At 39.3% G+C, this 16,194-nt stretch overlaps 1 protein-coding gene across 1 annotated transcript in view; it reads left to right on the top strand.

Annotated features, from left to right (window-relative positions):
• LOC106094806 (synaptotagmin-5) overlaps nt 1–16,194 on the top strand; it is a 448,991-nt gene that overhangs the window by 163,023 nt on the left and 269,774 nt on the right. The window contains exon 2 of the mRNA XM_059361032.1: nt 2,379–2,730. Within this exon, the coding sequence (XP_059217015.1) occupies nt 2,557–2,730 (174 nt within the window). The 5' untranslated portion in view covers nt 2,379–2,556. The remainder of the gene's footprint in view (nt 1–2,378; nt 2,731–16,194) is intronic.

Raw genomic sequence — 16,194 nt, 5'->3', positions numbered from 1 at the left:
CATAAAGGTACAGGTCGCATTTGTTGTCCGATTTTCATAAAATTTTGCACAAGTCACTTAAAAAGGGTGATGACTTTGGGAGCTATATCTAAGTCTGAACCTATTTTGCACAATTATCAGGACGTCAAAAAAAACACTTTATGCCAAATTTGATAAAGATCAAAATTGTGGCTTTTACGGTTTTAAAAGGGCATATCGTATGAAAGATATAAATTGGAGCTATATCTAAATCTTAACCGATTTTGATGAAAGTTTGCACTCCTATTAAAACATTACATAAAACATCTCATGCTAAATTTTGTAAGGATCGCACCAAAATCGTGGATACTTGAGCCTTAAACGGCCACGTCGGATGAAAGATCTATATGGGAGCTATATCTAAATCTAAATCGATGTTGATAAAATTTTTCACACATATTGGGGCGTCAAAAAAAGCTCTTAATACCAAAACTGATAAAGATTAGACCAAAATTGTGGCTTCTACGGCTTTAAAAGAGCATATCGGATGAAAGATATGTATGGGAGCTATATCTAAATCTGAACCGATTTTTATTAAATCAACAGCGTTCGCTATTGGACCAAAATAATGATTTGTGCAGAATTTTATGAAAAACGGACAACAAATGCGACCTGTACTTTGATTACATAAATACATGGACAGACAGACAGACGGACATAGCTAAATCGTATCAGGAAGTGATTCTAAGCCAATCGGTGTACTTATCGGTGGTTTTAGCTTTTCTCCTTCTCAGCGTTGCAAGCAAATGCACAAAGTTATAATATCCTGTACCACTGTGGTGGTGTAGGGTATACAAATCTTACAAGGTTCTATTCAGTTTAATAGGTCAATAGGCAAAATTAAACTTTGACTAGATTTCAACATAGGTTTCATATATTTAAAGAAGTATGTATGTTAGGGTATTACATAGTCGGCTCCGCCAAACTTTTGCCTTTCCTTACTGGTTTTGTGTTCTATTTGTAATAGAAACAGATTACCCTATGATCTGCTGCCGGACCTTATCCGATTGTATGAATAAGGAAAAATCTTAAATTTTCGGTCAACTTTTTTTCTGTGTATTGAAATATCTCTTTTTTATGCCCACTACCATAGGATGGGGGTTTACTTATATATTCATTCCATGTGTAACACCTCGAAATATTGATCGGCGATCGCATTAGGTATATTTTTATATTCTCCTTCGTCTTGACACTTTGAGGCCGTCCGTTCGTAAAAATCACGATAACGATCGAACGCGTAGGGCTAGCCTTTTGAAGCTAGCCTTACTATTGATGATGGTCGTTGGGGATTGCAATTGGGCCGTAATGGTTCAGATTTAAATATAGCCCCCATATAAACCGAACTCCCGATATGATTTCTTCAGCCCCTGCAAGCCGCCATTTTTGTTCGATTTGACTAAAATTTAGCATGTAGTGTTCTGTTATGGCATCCAACAACTTTGCCAAGTACGGTCCGAATCGGTTCATAACCTGATATAGCTCCCATGTAAACGGATCTCCCGATTTGACTTCTTGAGCCCCTGGAAGTCAAAATTTTTGCCCGATTTAGCTACAATTTGGCATATTGTGTTCTGTTATGGCCAAATCCAGTTCGAATCGGTCTATAACCTCATACTTCTGAGCCCCTGGAAGCTGCAATTTTTTTCCGATTTGGACATGTAGTGTTCTGTTTTTACTTCCAACAGCTGTGCAAAGTACGGTTCGAATCGGTCTATAACCTTATATAGCTCCCATATAAACGGATCTCCCTATTTGACTTATTGTGCCCCTGGAAGCCGCGGTTTTGGTCTGATTTGGCTTAAATCTTGCACATAGAGTTCTATTATGATTTTCAACAACTGTGGCAAGTACGATTGACATCGATTTGTAACCTGCTATAGCTCCCATGTAAACCGATCTCCCTATTTGACTTCTTGAGTCTTTACGAGCCGCAACTTTTTCCGATTTGCTGAAATCTAAATCAGTCTATGACCATGTTTAGCTCCAATTTAAACCGGTCTCTCGATTATCTTGTTACGGTTCCCCGAAGCTTTAATTTTTGCCGGTTTGACAGAAGTTTGCTACGTAGAATAAAATTATGCCCTTCAACTAAATTTAGTTTGTATAAATTCTTAGCAGATTCCAATGTGGTGGGTTCCCAAGGTTCGGTCTGGCCGAAATTAGCACGCTTTTATTTGTTTTCCTTTCATAATGTCAAAAGTAAATTTTTAATTCAAAACATATCATTTAATGTAAGCTTCCAAGCAAGGCGCACGTCTTGCTTCCAAGTTACGAATATTTTAGGCATTTAGATAAGCAAAACAAGTCAACAACTACCAAACTAATTTGATTTCTTAACCTTTATGCTATTACCTTTTCAGATCTTCGGAGGCGCAGGATTTTTAAACAGAGCTTTTTGTCGAATTTATCCCAGACATACCCATAAAAAGAGCATTATCATCAGCAACCGCTTTTTTTTAACTAAAAATTTTGCCATAATACTTTTTAATTCATCTTAGTTTTGGTCATACTACCGTCCTCTCTTTCGCCATCATCGCCATGGTTATGGTCAGTTCTGCGGTTCTTGGTGCTGCTGTGGGCAGTGGTTTGGCCCTTATGGTGGCCGTTACCATCGTTATGTATCGTTATTATCTGCTGCGTAAACGTGGCAAGGAATGGGATGAGCTTGATCGCTGGGAGGAGACACGCATTCTGCGCAAATTGCAATTGAAGGTAAGTTGTGTGTGTGGTGGGAGGAAATTATTATTTTGAGTATTTTGAATTTTTAAATTGAAATTTTCGGAAACGAAGTGTAAGTGACATGTTGGGGAAAACCAAACATGAATATATGGACATTAATGGTTTTCGTTTGAAAAAGAGCATCCTTTTAGTATGATATGTGGTGCGCTAATATTACGTGGTTTAGTCTATTTATGTAAATACAATATGGCAAAAGTGTATACGCATGGGGAAATTGAGAGGAGGGAAGAGGTGGGAAAATGCAAACAGATATATGAAAGCTCAAAATAATAATTTAACAAGTAAAAGCGTTCTAAGTTCGGCCACGCCGAATCTTAAATACCCTGAACCATGGAACGCATTTGCCAAGTTATTTGAATGACTTTTTATACCCTCCACCATAAGATGGGGGGTATACTAATTTCGTCATTCTGATTGTAATGACGAAGTATATATATTCTTGATCGTCGTGAAATTTTATGTCGATCTAGGCATGTCCGTCCGTCTGTCCGTCCGTCCGTCCGTCTGTCTGTCGAAAGCACGCTAACTTGCGAAGGAGTAAAGCTAGCCGCTTGAAATTTTGCACAAACACTTCTTATTAGTGTAGGTCGGTTGGTATTGTAAATGGGTCATATCGGTCCATGTTTTGATATAGCTGCCATATAAACCGATCTTGGGTCTTGACTTCTTGAGCCTCTAGAGTGCGCAATTCTTATCCGATTGGAATGAAATTTTGCACGACGTGTTTTGTTATGATATCCAACAACTGTGCCAAGTATGGTTTAAATCGGTCCATAACCTGATATAGCTGCCATATAAACCGATCTTGGGTCTTGACTTCTTGAGCCTCTAGAGGGCGCAATTCTTATCCAATTGGAATGAATTTTGGCACGTAGTATTTTGTTATGATATCCAACAACTGTGCCAAATATGGTTCAAATCGGTTCATAACCTGATATAGCTGCCATATTAACCGATCTGGGATCTTGAATTCTTGAGCCTCTAGAGGTCGCAATTATTATCCGATTTGCCCGACGGATTCTCTCATGACCATTAACATACGTGTTTATTATGGTCTGAATCGGTATATAGCCCGATACAGCTCCCATATAAATCGATCTCTCTATTTTACTTCTTGAGCCCACAAAGGGCGCAATTCTTATTCGAATTGGCTGACATTTTACACAGGTCTCCAACATATAAAATAATTGTGGTCCAAACCAGACCATATCTTGATATCGCTCTAGTAGCAGAGCAAATCTTTTCTTATATCCTTTTTTTTGCCTAAGAAGAGATGCCGGGAAAAGAACTCGACAAATGCGATCCATGGTGGAGGGTATATAAGATTCGGCCCGGCCAAACTTAGCACGCTTTTACTTGTTCAAATATATATATGAGCTCTATCAAGTTAATAATCGATATGGACCGTACTTGCCGTGGCTGTTAGAAGTCATAGAAAAATATCACCTCCAAAAATTTCAGGCAAATCGAGTGATGATTGCACCCTCCAGAGTCTCAGAAATCAAATTGGGAGATCGGTTTATATGGCTGCTATATCAGGTTACGAAGCAGAATTTCAGTCAAATTATTGTAGATAAGAATTGCGCCATCTAGAGGCTCAAGAAGAAAATCGCAAGATCGGTTTATATGGCGGTATATCGGGATATAGACAGATTTAGGCCATACTATGCACAGTTGTTGGAAGTCATACCAAAACCACATGTGCAAAATTTCAAGCAAATTCGAATGGTGGGGTTACGGAACCACACGTACAAAACGCTTAATGCACTAATTAGGCTAAATAAATGAACGCATGCGACTTGCAACAAAAAAAAAAAAAGAGAAACAAAGCCGACAAAACGAGCAGTCACTGAATAGTGTTTTATTAGATGACTAGTGTGAAAACTTCTAATGAACTATTTTAATTGCTAATTTTTCTTTATTTAATAAACCGTTTAATATTATATTGGGTTGCCCAAAAAGTAATTGCGTATTTTTTAAAAGAAAGTAAATGCATTTTTAATTAAACTTAGAATAAACTTTAATCAAATATACTTTTTTTACACTTTTTTTCTAAAGCAAGCTAAAAGTAACAGCTGATAACTGACAGAAGAAAGAATGCAATTACAGAGTCACAAGCTGTGAAAAAATTTGTCAACACCGACTATATGAAAAATCCGCAATTACTTTTTGGGCAACCCAATACATGCGCTTACTTGAACAAAAGGTAGTCAAACCTTATTTTCATTTTACTCATTTGAAATACGGTTTGGCCAGAAAATTCGAAGTATTTGTGCCAGACAGCGATTTATAAAAGCTTGGATTTTGCCGATAGTCGCTTATGTCAAGCTCCTGTTTAAGATTCTGATTTTTATGTTTTGTGAGATGTCACAGCATCTCCAAACTTAGTTGAGTTTAAGAAAGGCGCTTCTAGCCTTGTTTATATCCATAGGGTGCATCAGCATTTGTTGCTTCAAATATGGAGTTTAATAAAATTAACAAGTAAAAAGGCATTAAGTTCGGTCGGTCCGAACTTTGGATACCCACCACCTCGGGTATATATGTAAACCACCTTTCGTCAAAATCCGGTGAAAAATTCATACCTTATGCCCCATAGTAGCTATATAGACATATGATACGTTTTAGACCAAATACTTATAAGTATAAGTCATTGTTCAATTGCTCCTTTTATTGGGCCAAGACTTTAAATCGAGATATTGGTCTATATGACAGCTATATCCAAATCTGGATCGATTTGGGCAAGTTGCAGAAAAATGTCGAAGAGCATAACACAACTCACTATTTTATGGCCCCAAAACCTTAAGTCGAGAGAGAGAGAGAATTGCTATATGGCAGCTATATCAAAATCTGGACCGATCTGAGCCAAATTGAAGAAGGAATCAGACAATGAATGAGCCTTTGACAAATTTGAACCGATCTGAGCCAAATGGGATGTCGACTGACCTAACACAACCCACTATCCCAAATTTCAGCAAAATCGGATAATAAATGTGGCTTTTATGGGCCTAAGACCTTAAATCGGTGGATCGGTCTATATGTCAGATATATCCAAATCTGAACCGATCTAGACCAAACTTAGTAAGAATGTCGAAGGGCCTATTTCCCTATTATACTGCTTAAGCGCCCTATAGGGGCTTAAGCAGTATGATAGGGAAATCGGTTTATATGGTAGTTATGTATATCAGGTTATGAACCGTTTCAGACCATATTTGGCGCGTATGTTGAAGGTCACAGGAGAAGTTGTTGTACAAAATTTCAGCCAAAACAGGTAAGAAATGCGCCCTCTAGAGGATTAAGAAGTACAATCAAGAGATCGGTTTATATGGCAGTTATATTAGATTATGAACCGATGTAGACCATGTCAAAACAAAACACTGTAACGTGATTTTGTCGAAGGCTGAGGTAAGTTCAGTCGTCTCCAGTGTCAACTTAAGGACGACACAAACCTTAAGTGGTAACACAAGTTAATTGGAACCGAGAGAGAATTCAATCTACTTGTGTTATGTATGTGTATGTGGCGGAGGGTGAATAGGTTATCATCTTCGGTTCTTGCTTATGAGCGTTCGGTTGTAGAAGCGTTTCCTTGCTGATGGTTGAGGGCGTTAATGTGGACTCGACTGGTGTAGTCTCGGCGGCGCGGCCCTCGCAAATTCAACAACAAACTATCTACGGCCGGTCAAATTTCAGTTAAATCGGTTTTTAAATGCGCCTTTTTTAGGGCCAAGACTTTAAATCGAGATATCGGTTTATATGGCAGCTTTATGCAAATCTTGATCGATCTAGACCAAATTGCAGAAATATGTGGAGAGGCTTAACTTAACTCTCTGTCCCAAATTTCGGTAACATCGGACAAAAAATGCGCCTTTTATGGGCCCAAAACATTAAATCGAAAGATCGGTCTATATGGCAGCATTGTCCAAATCTGGACCGATCTAAGTAACATTAAAGAAAGATGTCTTAGGGCCTAACACAACTCACTGTCCCAAATTGCGGCGTATTCGGACAATAAATGCGACTTTTATGGGCTCAAAACTTAACCGAGAGATCAGTCTATATGGCAGCTATATCCAAAATGGCTTTTATGGTCCTAAGACCCTAAATCGGCGGATCGGTCTATATGGGGGCTATATCAAGATATAGTCCGATATAGCCCATCGAACTTAACCTGCTTATGGACAAAAAAAGAATCTGTGCAAAGTTTCAGCTCAATATCTCTATTTTTGAAGACTGTAGCGTGATTTCAACAGACAGACGGACGGACATGTCTAGATCGTCTTAGATTTTTACGCTGATCAAGAATATATATACTTTATAGGGTCGGAAATGGATATTTCGATGTATTGCAAACAGAATGACAAAATCAATATACCCCCATCCTTCGGTGGTGGGTATAAAAAACACCCAATGTTACACCAACACTAGATGGTCTCCACATTGATCGTTCGCACAACTCATTAGCGGAGTTCTTATGGGTATACTAGTAAAGACAAGCCTTGTATGTGTGCGTGTGTATGTCTGATCGAATCAGCAGTATGTAGTAGTCACAAGCACATGCGAGGCAGGTTCGTGTGACGGAATGAAGTAGCATAGAAATAAACAAATCGTATGTATGGGCAGAAAAGAGAGTATGCACGATTCATAGAACGTGTCGAAAGTAGCTGATAAATGTAAATAGCGCGGGATGAAGAGTAACGATGTACGGCCAAATATAATTTGTCACGATATAACACTTCATGCAAAATTTCTTCCAAAACAGATAATAATTGAGGACTTTAGAGGCTCAAGAAGTCAACATCCGAGACCAGTTTAAATGGCAGCTTTTTCAGGTTATGAACTGATTTGTACTATACTCATCAAAGTTGTTGGAAGTCAAAACAGAATACCGCATACAAAATTTCAATCAAATCAGATAAGAATTGCGCCCTCCAGAGGTTCAAGAAATCAATATCCAAAATCGGTTTATATGTCTGCTATATCAAAACATGAACCGATAAAACCCATTTAAAATTCCAACATACCTAAAATTATAAAAAGTATTTGTGCAAAAATTAAAGCGCCTAGCTTTGAAAGTAAAAGTGCTTGTGACAGACGCTCGGACATGGCTTAATCGACATAGAATGTAATGACGATCAAGAATGTGTATATACCTAATGGGGTCTCAGAACAATATTTCGATGTGTTATAAATGGAATGACGAAATTAGTATACCCCCACCCCAAGTTGGAGCGTATAAAAATGCGGCAAAGTTTGAGGGGCCAACAATTTATGTCACAAGCGTAGCCAGCATTAGTATGGGGATAGCCACCGCTGATAATTTTTTTCAGGTTCTCGCCAGGATTCAAACCCAGGCATTCAGAGTCATAGGCGAATGTGCTTACCTCTGCACCACAGTGGCCACCTACATTATCTGTGGGATAACTAATAGAATATCGAAGATCATAAGTGTACTCCACATACATACAAATTGTTTATCAAAGTCAAGCCAAAGGTAAATCAAGTGTTTCAAACAGAATAAACAGTACTAGTTCTCGCATACCCTCTATGGTAGTGACTATAAACAATTGCATTCTGCCATTTAAATATAGGGCATTGCCATTTGTCCATTCGAGAAAAAATTAATTAAAACACAAGTTAGAAGCATTTCGGCCGGGCCGAATTTTGGATAACCACCACCTCGAATATATATGTATTGCAAACCTTTCGTCATAATACAATGAACATTGCATCATTTAAGATCCAATTGCAGCTATCTATCTAAATACAGTCCGATCTCCACCATATTCGAGAAGGCTATGTTAGGGTCTAACACAACTCATTGTATCACATACAGTGGCTAAGATAAGTCTACATACCCTTTCGCAAATAGCAGCTTCGTAAACTGACAGTTACTTTCTGAGGGTATAAGAAAATCCAATAAATTTTAACTGATAATAGTACTGGTGACCTTGCTGAACAATTATATAAAGATTGGAAACTTGGAAGAAATTGTTTATGGTATACAAATTTTGTTTTATAAAATGCGTTTTTGTGTGGGATATGTAGACTTCTCTGTGTCACTGTACAGAGGGAAAAAAATTCACTTTTAGTGTGCCTACGAATTTCAATGGGAAGTTCGGAATATGTATATACAGCTATATCCAAATATAGACCGATCTGAACTCTATATGGTTCTGGGTAAAATTTCAACGAAATCGAGCAATAAACGTGCTTTTATTGTCCCAAGAACTTAAATCGGGAGATCAGTACATATACGGCTATATTCAAATATAGCCCTAAAGTAACTCATTGTGCCTAATTTCAGCAAAATCGGTTAATAAATTCACCTTTTATGGCTCTAAAAACTTAAATCGGGAGATCGGTATATATGGCAGCTATATGTACAACTGGACCGATCTGCGCTATATATAATACGGCTGTGAAGGAGCCTAACACAACTCGCTATCCAAAATTTCTGCGAAATCGGACAATAAAAGGTCCAATTATGCGTCCACGACCCCTCGGCGGATGGAAAATTTCCAACGAGGATCGGGAGGAGAAGTCCCTCAAGCGTCTTGGAGAGAAAGGAGATTGGTCAGTACGACTCCTCCATACTCGGCTTCCTTCCAGGCTTCAGTAGCGGAATTACTCTGCCCCTCTTCCAGACATCTGGTACTGTAAGAGTGTTCAAAAACAGGCTGAGGACGGTTGTAAGGTACTCGACACCAGGTTGATCCACGTAACATCGTCCACGGTAAATTGTGATGGCTGTCTTTCTGCTCGGAGACCACCGGCTAGTATAAAGCGATAGGCTGCATAGTTAATGATGGTACAGCGTTAATTTCCTCTCGGTAACTATCACGTTTGTGGGGGCGTCAGTTTACTGAAGCGGTGATTGGTGTACTCTCTGAAGCCGGCCCAATCGGCCTTCTTTTGATTGACAAAACGTCTGGCAATCAGAGGTTATGAAGTAGGATAGTCGGTCGATTGCAAGAATTATGGGGAGATGAAATTACGGTTTGCCAGGTTACGTCACTCAACAGATCAGGGGATGCAAAGGAAATGTCTGGCGAGCTGCTGCAACTTCTCGTAATCTTAGCAGGGGCTCATCCTCATTCAGTGTGCAAATGTGGAGCCTTCAATCTGCTCTACCAAAGCTATGCCCCGCTGGTCATTACCTGGGGGAGAATGCCATAAAACGTGACGCGCCTTAAACTCTCCTAGAATCAGACGATTATGGTCATACAGTAGCCCACTTATGTCGGCCTTGTAAGCTTGACCATTAACTGGCTCACAAATATCAGCCGGCGGTATGTACACTTTGTATAGCTCTATCTCGGCAGTACTGGACCTGACTGCTATCCCCATGCACTCCATGTTAAGGTCTCTAGCGCCAGGCGCAAGCGTGATGGGACTATACTGCACATAATGGTGTTTTACGAAGGCCAATCCCCCATCTCTATTCCTTAAGCGAGCCTTACGTAGCACATTGTATCAGTGACAACTGTGCAGGCTGCAGGTGTTGGTCAGCTTTGTCTCCTGGAGCGCTGCAACCAATATGCCCTTCCGTCTCTTAAAATCGACCATCACGTCGATATTGCCCCGAAGTCTGTTGCAATTCAATTGCGAGAATGACACACTTCCCGGAACTGACAATATTCGGGCTAGGATGCCTATATTGCCGCACGGGAGAGGTCTGGGGGGTCACACAGTCTGAAGGCGAGGACGCAGAAGGCGACAACGATGATGCTTGTAACCCAGTGCTGTCTATGTTCCACAGCACCTTGCAACATATTCAATTCACCGGTTACACCTCACTTCAACGACCGGTTCTGGCAAACCGAACAGAACCTGGATCCGGGGTTCTTTTCAATTCCGTCACGGGCCAGAAGCGTGCGCGGAAGGAACCCCGGGATGTGCCTCTCCAAAGACGAAAAAAGGACAAACACGTACACTTATTTTTATAGAGTGTAGCGTTATTCCAACAGACGGACAAGGCTAGACCGTCTTAGAAATGTACGAAGATGAAGAATATATATACTTTATAGGGTCGAAAATCTATATTTCGTTGTGTTGCAAACGGTAGTGCAATATGAATATACCCCATCCTTCGGTGGTGGGTATAATAAGCTTAAAAACTTTTAATGAAAACAATTCTTGTGTCATCGAGATGTTTTATATTTTCCAGGAAGTTAATGTTTTGCAAAAAAAGTGCCTATAATATATGTTATAGTGTACGCATTTTATGTAATGAAATTCTAGGAAAAACTATTTTGGCCATAACATTCATGTTTATCATACTGAAAGAAAAAGAGCAATCAAATTAAATTTTTATTCATATATGCGCATTTTTTTAAGTAATGCGAGTCTGTTTTAAATATGTCCTGTCCAGCAATAAAAAGTTCTTTTCAATCGTTTTATGCATACATTTGTAACGATGTTTATGATTTGAAAAATAGCTAGCTAGGCTATAATTTATATTAAAAAAAAAATTATCTAAAAGTGTAATGCATACTTTAAGGAGTTCGAAAATTTAATTCATATTTTTGTTAAAAAGAAATTCTACTACAATGTTTAAAAGAAAGACTCAATAAATATAAACTTCAAAACTTCAAACCTAACAAGTAAAAAGGCGTTAAGTTCGGCCGGGCCGAACTTTGGATACCCACCACCTCGGATATATATGTGAACCACCTTTCCTCAAAATCCGGTCGAAAATTCATAATCGGTTTTTATGGCAGCTATATGCAAATCTTGATCGATCTAGACCAAATTCCAGAAATATGTGGAAGGGCTTAACTTTACTCTGTGTCCCAAATTTCGGCAACACCGGACAATAAATGCGCTTTTTATGGCCCCAAAACCTAAAACCGAGAGATCGGTCTATATGGCAGCTATATCCAAATCTGGACCGATCTGAGCCAAATTGACGGAGGATGGTGAAGGGCCTAATGAGTTGTAACTCATTGTCCCAAATTTTCGCAAAATCGGATAATAAATGTGGCTTTTATGGGCCTAAGACCCTGAATTGGAGAATCAGTCCATATGGCAGCTATATCCCAATCTGAACCGATCTGAGCCATATTGACGGAGAAGGTCGAAGGGCCTCACACAACTCACTGTCCCAAATTTCTGCGAAATCGGATAATAAATGTGGCTTTTATGGACCTAAGACACTAAATCGGAGGATCGGTCTATATGGCAGCTATATCCAAATCTGAACCGATCTCGGCCAAATTAACGTAGGATGTCGAAGGGCCTTTCACAATTCACTGTCCCAAATTTCAGCAAAATCGGGTAATAAATGTAGCTTTTATGGGCCTACGACCCTAAATCGGAGCATCGGTCTATATGGCAGCTATATCCAAATCTTGACCGATCTGAGCCAAATTGACGGAAGATGTCGAAAAGCCTAAGAGGGGAGGCTCAACGAACGTACACAGAATCAGAGCTATTGGAGAGTAGGTTATGTTACAGAGGTGACATTTTTCTACGTCTTGAAAGAGAAAGCTCAGTGGAGCGGGTTTATAGTCGAGTCCAAGTGGCGTGCCAATGAGCACACAATTTTTTCGTTTTGTCACTCGATTCGTTCGCCAAGTCATTGAAAACAGCAGATTTTATAAACGTTTTCAATGACTTGGTAAACGAATCGAGTGACAACAAGTAAAATTGTGAAAAGTTCGGCCGGGCCGAATCAAACATACCCTCTGGATTTCATTTGCCATTTTTTGCCCGATATCTCTTTATAGGCAAACAAAGGATAATGGATAAAAATTGCAAAGCTATTGGAGTTATTTCAGGTTGTCAACCAATTTGGACTATATCAGGTTATGGACCCATTCAGACTATATTTGGCAAGTATAATGTTTTGCCAAATCGCATAAGAATTGCGCCCTCTAGAGGCTCAAAGAGTCAAATTAGGAGATCGGTTTATATGGGAACTATATTAAGTTTTAAACCGGTTTGAAACATACTTAGCACAAATGTTGGAAGTCATAACAAAATATCTTATACAAAATTTGAGACAAATCGGATAAGAATTGCGGCGTTTAGGGGCTTAAGAGGTCAAGATCCAAGATCGGTTTATATAGCAGCAATATAAAAAAATAGACCAATATGACCCATTTAAAATCCCTACTGACCTACACTAATAGAAAGTATTTGTGCAAAATTTCATGCGCCAAGCTTTATCCCTTCGAAAGGTAGGGTGTTTTTGACAGATGGACGGACCGATGTGGCTAAATCGACTTAGAATGTCAAGACGATAGAAGATATACATATATACTTTGTTGGGTCTCAGATGAATATGTCGATGCTTTACAAAGGGAATGACGAAATTAGATTTTGATAAGCCGTAAGTTTTTGTACTGAAGTCTTAAATGGATAATGATTATTGTCGCAACTATTATTGAAAGAATATCCATTGCTGAAAATTGTTTCCGATATTTTTGGCATGGGTAAGTCGAAGATGCCTACCCATGGGCAACTGTGACATTTGATAGGCCGACAAAATTGGAAATTCGATTGAATTTAAAAATAGACGAAATGATGGCAATATGATGGGAACCAACAGCAAGCATCACCAACAAAAACTTCAGCGCCATCTACTGGGAGATAGAAATTATTTGAATAGCCAAGCAAACCCGAACAAAGAAAAAGAGCGAGAGACAATAGACAATAGTCTAAAAGTTCTTAACAAACATGGCCGCAAAATATATACGTAACTAAGTGAATACAAAGAAGAGTAATTTAAAAAATTGTTACAATTCATATATATAACAAGTAAAAGCGTGCTAAGTTCGGCCGGGCCGAATCTTATATACCCTCCACCATGGATCGCATTTGTCGAGTTCTTTTCCCAGCATCTCTTCTTAGGCAAAAAAGGATAAAAGAAAAGATTTGCTCTGCTATTAGGGCAATATCAAGGTAGGGTCCGGTTTGGACCACACTTAAATTATATGATGGAGACCTGTGTAAAAAGTCAGCCAATTCGAATAAGAATTGCGCCCTTTGGGGGCTCAAGAAGTAAAATCGAGAGATCGATTAATATGGGAGCTGTATCGGGCTATAGACCGATTCAGATCATAATAAACTCGTATGTTGATGGTCAAGAGAGGATCCGTCGTACAAAATTTTAGGCAAATCGGATAATAATTGCGACCTCTAGAGGCTCAAGAAGTCAAGATCCCAGATCGGTTTATATGGCAGCTATATCAGGTTATGAACCGATTTAAACCTTATTTGACACAGTTGTTGAAAGTTAAAACAAAATACGTCATGCAAAACTTCAGCCAAATCGGATAGGAATTGCGCCCTCTAGAAGCTTAAGAATTCAAGATCCCAGATCTGTTTATATGACAGCTATATCGGGTTATGAACTGATTTGAACCATACTTGGCACAGTTGTTGGATGTCATAACAAAACACGTCGTGCAAAAATTCATTCAATTCGGATAAGAATTGCGCTCTCTAGAGACTCAAGAAGTCAAGACCCAAGATCGGTTTATATGGCAGCTATATCAGGTTATGAACCGATTTGAACCATACTTGGCACAGTTGTTGAATATCATAACAAAACACGTCGTGCAAGACTTCATTCCAATCGGATAAGAATTGCGCACTCTAGAGGCTCAAAAATCAAGACCCCAGATCGGTTTAAATGGCAGCTATATCAGGTTATGGACCGATTTGAACCATACTTGGCACAGTTGTTGGACATCACAACAAAACACGTCGTGTAAAATTTCATTTAAATCGGATAAGAATTGCGCCCTCTAGAGGCTCAAGAAGTCAAGACCCAAGATCGGTTATATGGCAGCTATATTAGGTTATGAACCGATTTGAACCATACTTGGCAAAGTTGTTGGATATCATAACAAAACACGTCGTGCAAGACTTCATTCCAATCGAATAAGAATTACGCACTCTAGAGGCTCAAGAAGTCAAGACCCAAGATCGGTTTATATGGCAGCTATATCAAAACATGGCCCATTTACAATACCAACCGACCTACACTAATAAGAAGTATTTGTATACTTCCTTCGGAAGTTAGCGTGCTTTCGACAGACAGACGGGCGAACAGACGGACGGACGGACAGACGGACGGACATGGCTAGATCGACATAAAATGTCGCGACGATCAAGAATATATATACTTTATGGGGTATATATAGTATATATATAGCCCCATCCTATGGTGGAGGGTATAAAAATCAATTTGTTTTTGCTTGTAGGTTTGTTTGCTTGTTTGCCTGTTCCGTATAGAATCAAAAACGACTAAACCTATTTTCTCGAAATTTTCACAGATGGTGCATAATGATCCCGTGGTGAAAATAGGGTACTAAATTTTTTGATATTTGAAGGGGGGCTTAAATGAATGGTATTTGAGCGTAGAATACGAATCTGATCTCCAGATGTGCGACCAAGTGTTTAAGAGGCCGCCCCGAGAACATCCCCCAAAGGTATTTGGAAGTAAAGCACGAATCTGATATCAGTGTTCGGGAAAAGTGTCTATGGGGCCACCCCACCCCCATAACACAACCCAAATAGGAAGTATTTGCTGACCATTGCAATATGAGGCTTAAATAAGAGGTATTTTAGAGTAGAACACGAATCTGATATATATTTATATATTTTCAAAGCCAAGTCACTGAGTGGCCGCTCCTTCCCCTAAACCGGTCATATTTGCCGACTTTGGAAAAATGGAGCTCAAATGAAAGGTATTTTTGAGTTGACCATGAATCTGACATCAACATTCGAGACCAACTGTCTAGGGGACGTCCCACCAACATAACAACACTCAATTAGGACGTATTTGCTCACCAAGACAATTTGGGTCTTCAAGACAGTGGAGCTCAATATTCATAGTTTTTAGGGCCCATACCCCAAACCGGACATATTTGCTGTCTTTTTCAATTAAGTTTAAGTGAATGGTATTTGAGATTACAAAACAAATTTGATATCCAATTTTGAGGCCAATGGCAATATGTGGTGAAAATATATGAGAATAGAGCACGTTGTAGATATATTTTCAGGGCTTAGTGATTGGGGGACCACCCTACTCCCCAAAAAACCCCTAAATCGGGCATATTTACCGACCATGTCAATGTGGGGCTTAAATGAAAGGAAATGGGGGGTAGAGCAAGTATTGATACCCACTTTTGGGGCCAATTTTCTAGGGGTCTACCTCTTTCCCACAATACCCCACAAACAGCAATTTTTTACTGACCATCGCAATATGGGCCTCAAATAAAGGTATTTGGGAGTAGAATACTATTTTGATTTCCAAATGTAGGACAATGTATTTGGGGCATCACCGCTTCCCCGATGCCAATATGTGGCTCAAATGAAAGGTATTTAAGATTCGAAAACTAATTTGATAACCAATTTTGGGACCATGTGTGGGGAGTTTACAGGATGAGGCGTCCCGATCCTGTAAACTCCCCTCAAAACCAATGGCAA

This window comes from Stomoxys calcitrans, chromosome 1 (assembly GCF_963082655.1).
Source record: "Stomoxys calcitrans chromosome 1, idStoCalc2.1, whole genome shotgun sequence".
Taxonomy (NCBI): Eukaryota; Metazoa; Arthropoda; class Insecta; order Diptera; family Muscidae; genus Stomoxys; species Stomoxys calcitrans.
The sequence above is the reverse complement of the archived record's forward strand: the minus strand, read 5'-3'. Positions and strand labels throughout refer to the sequence as shown.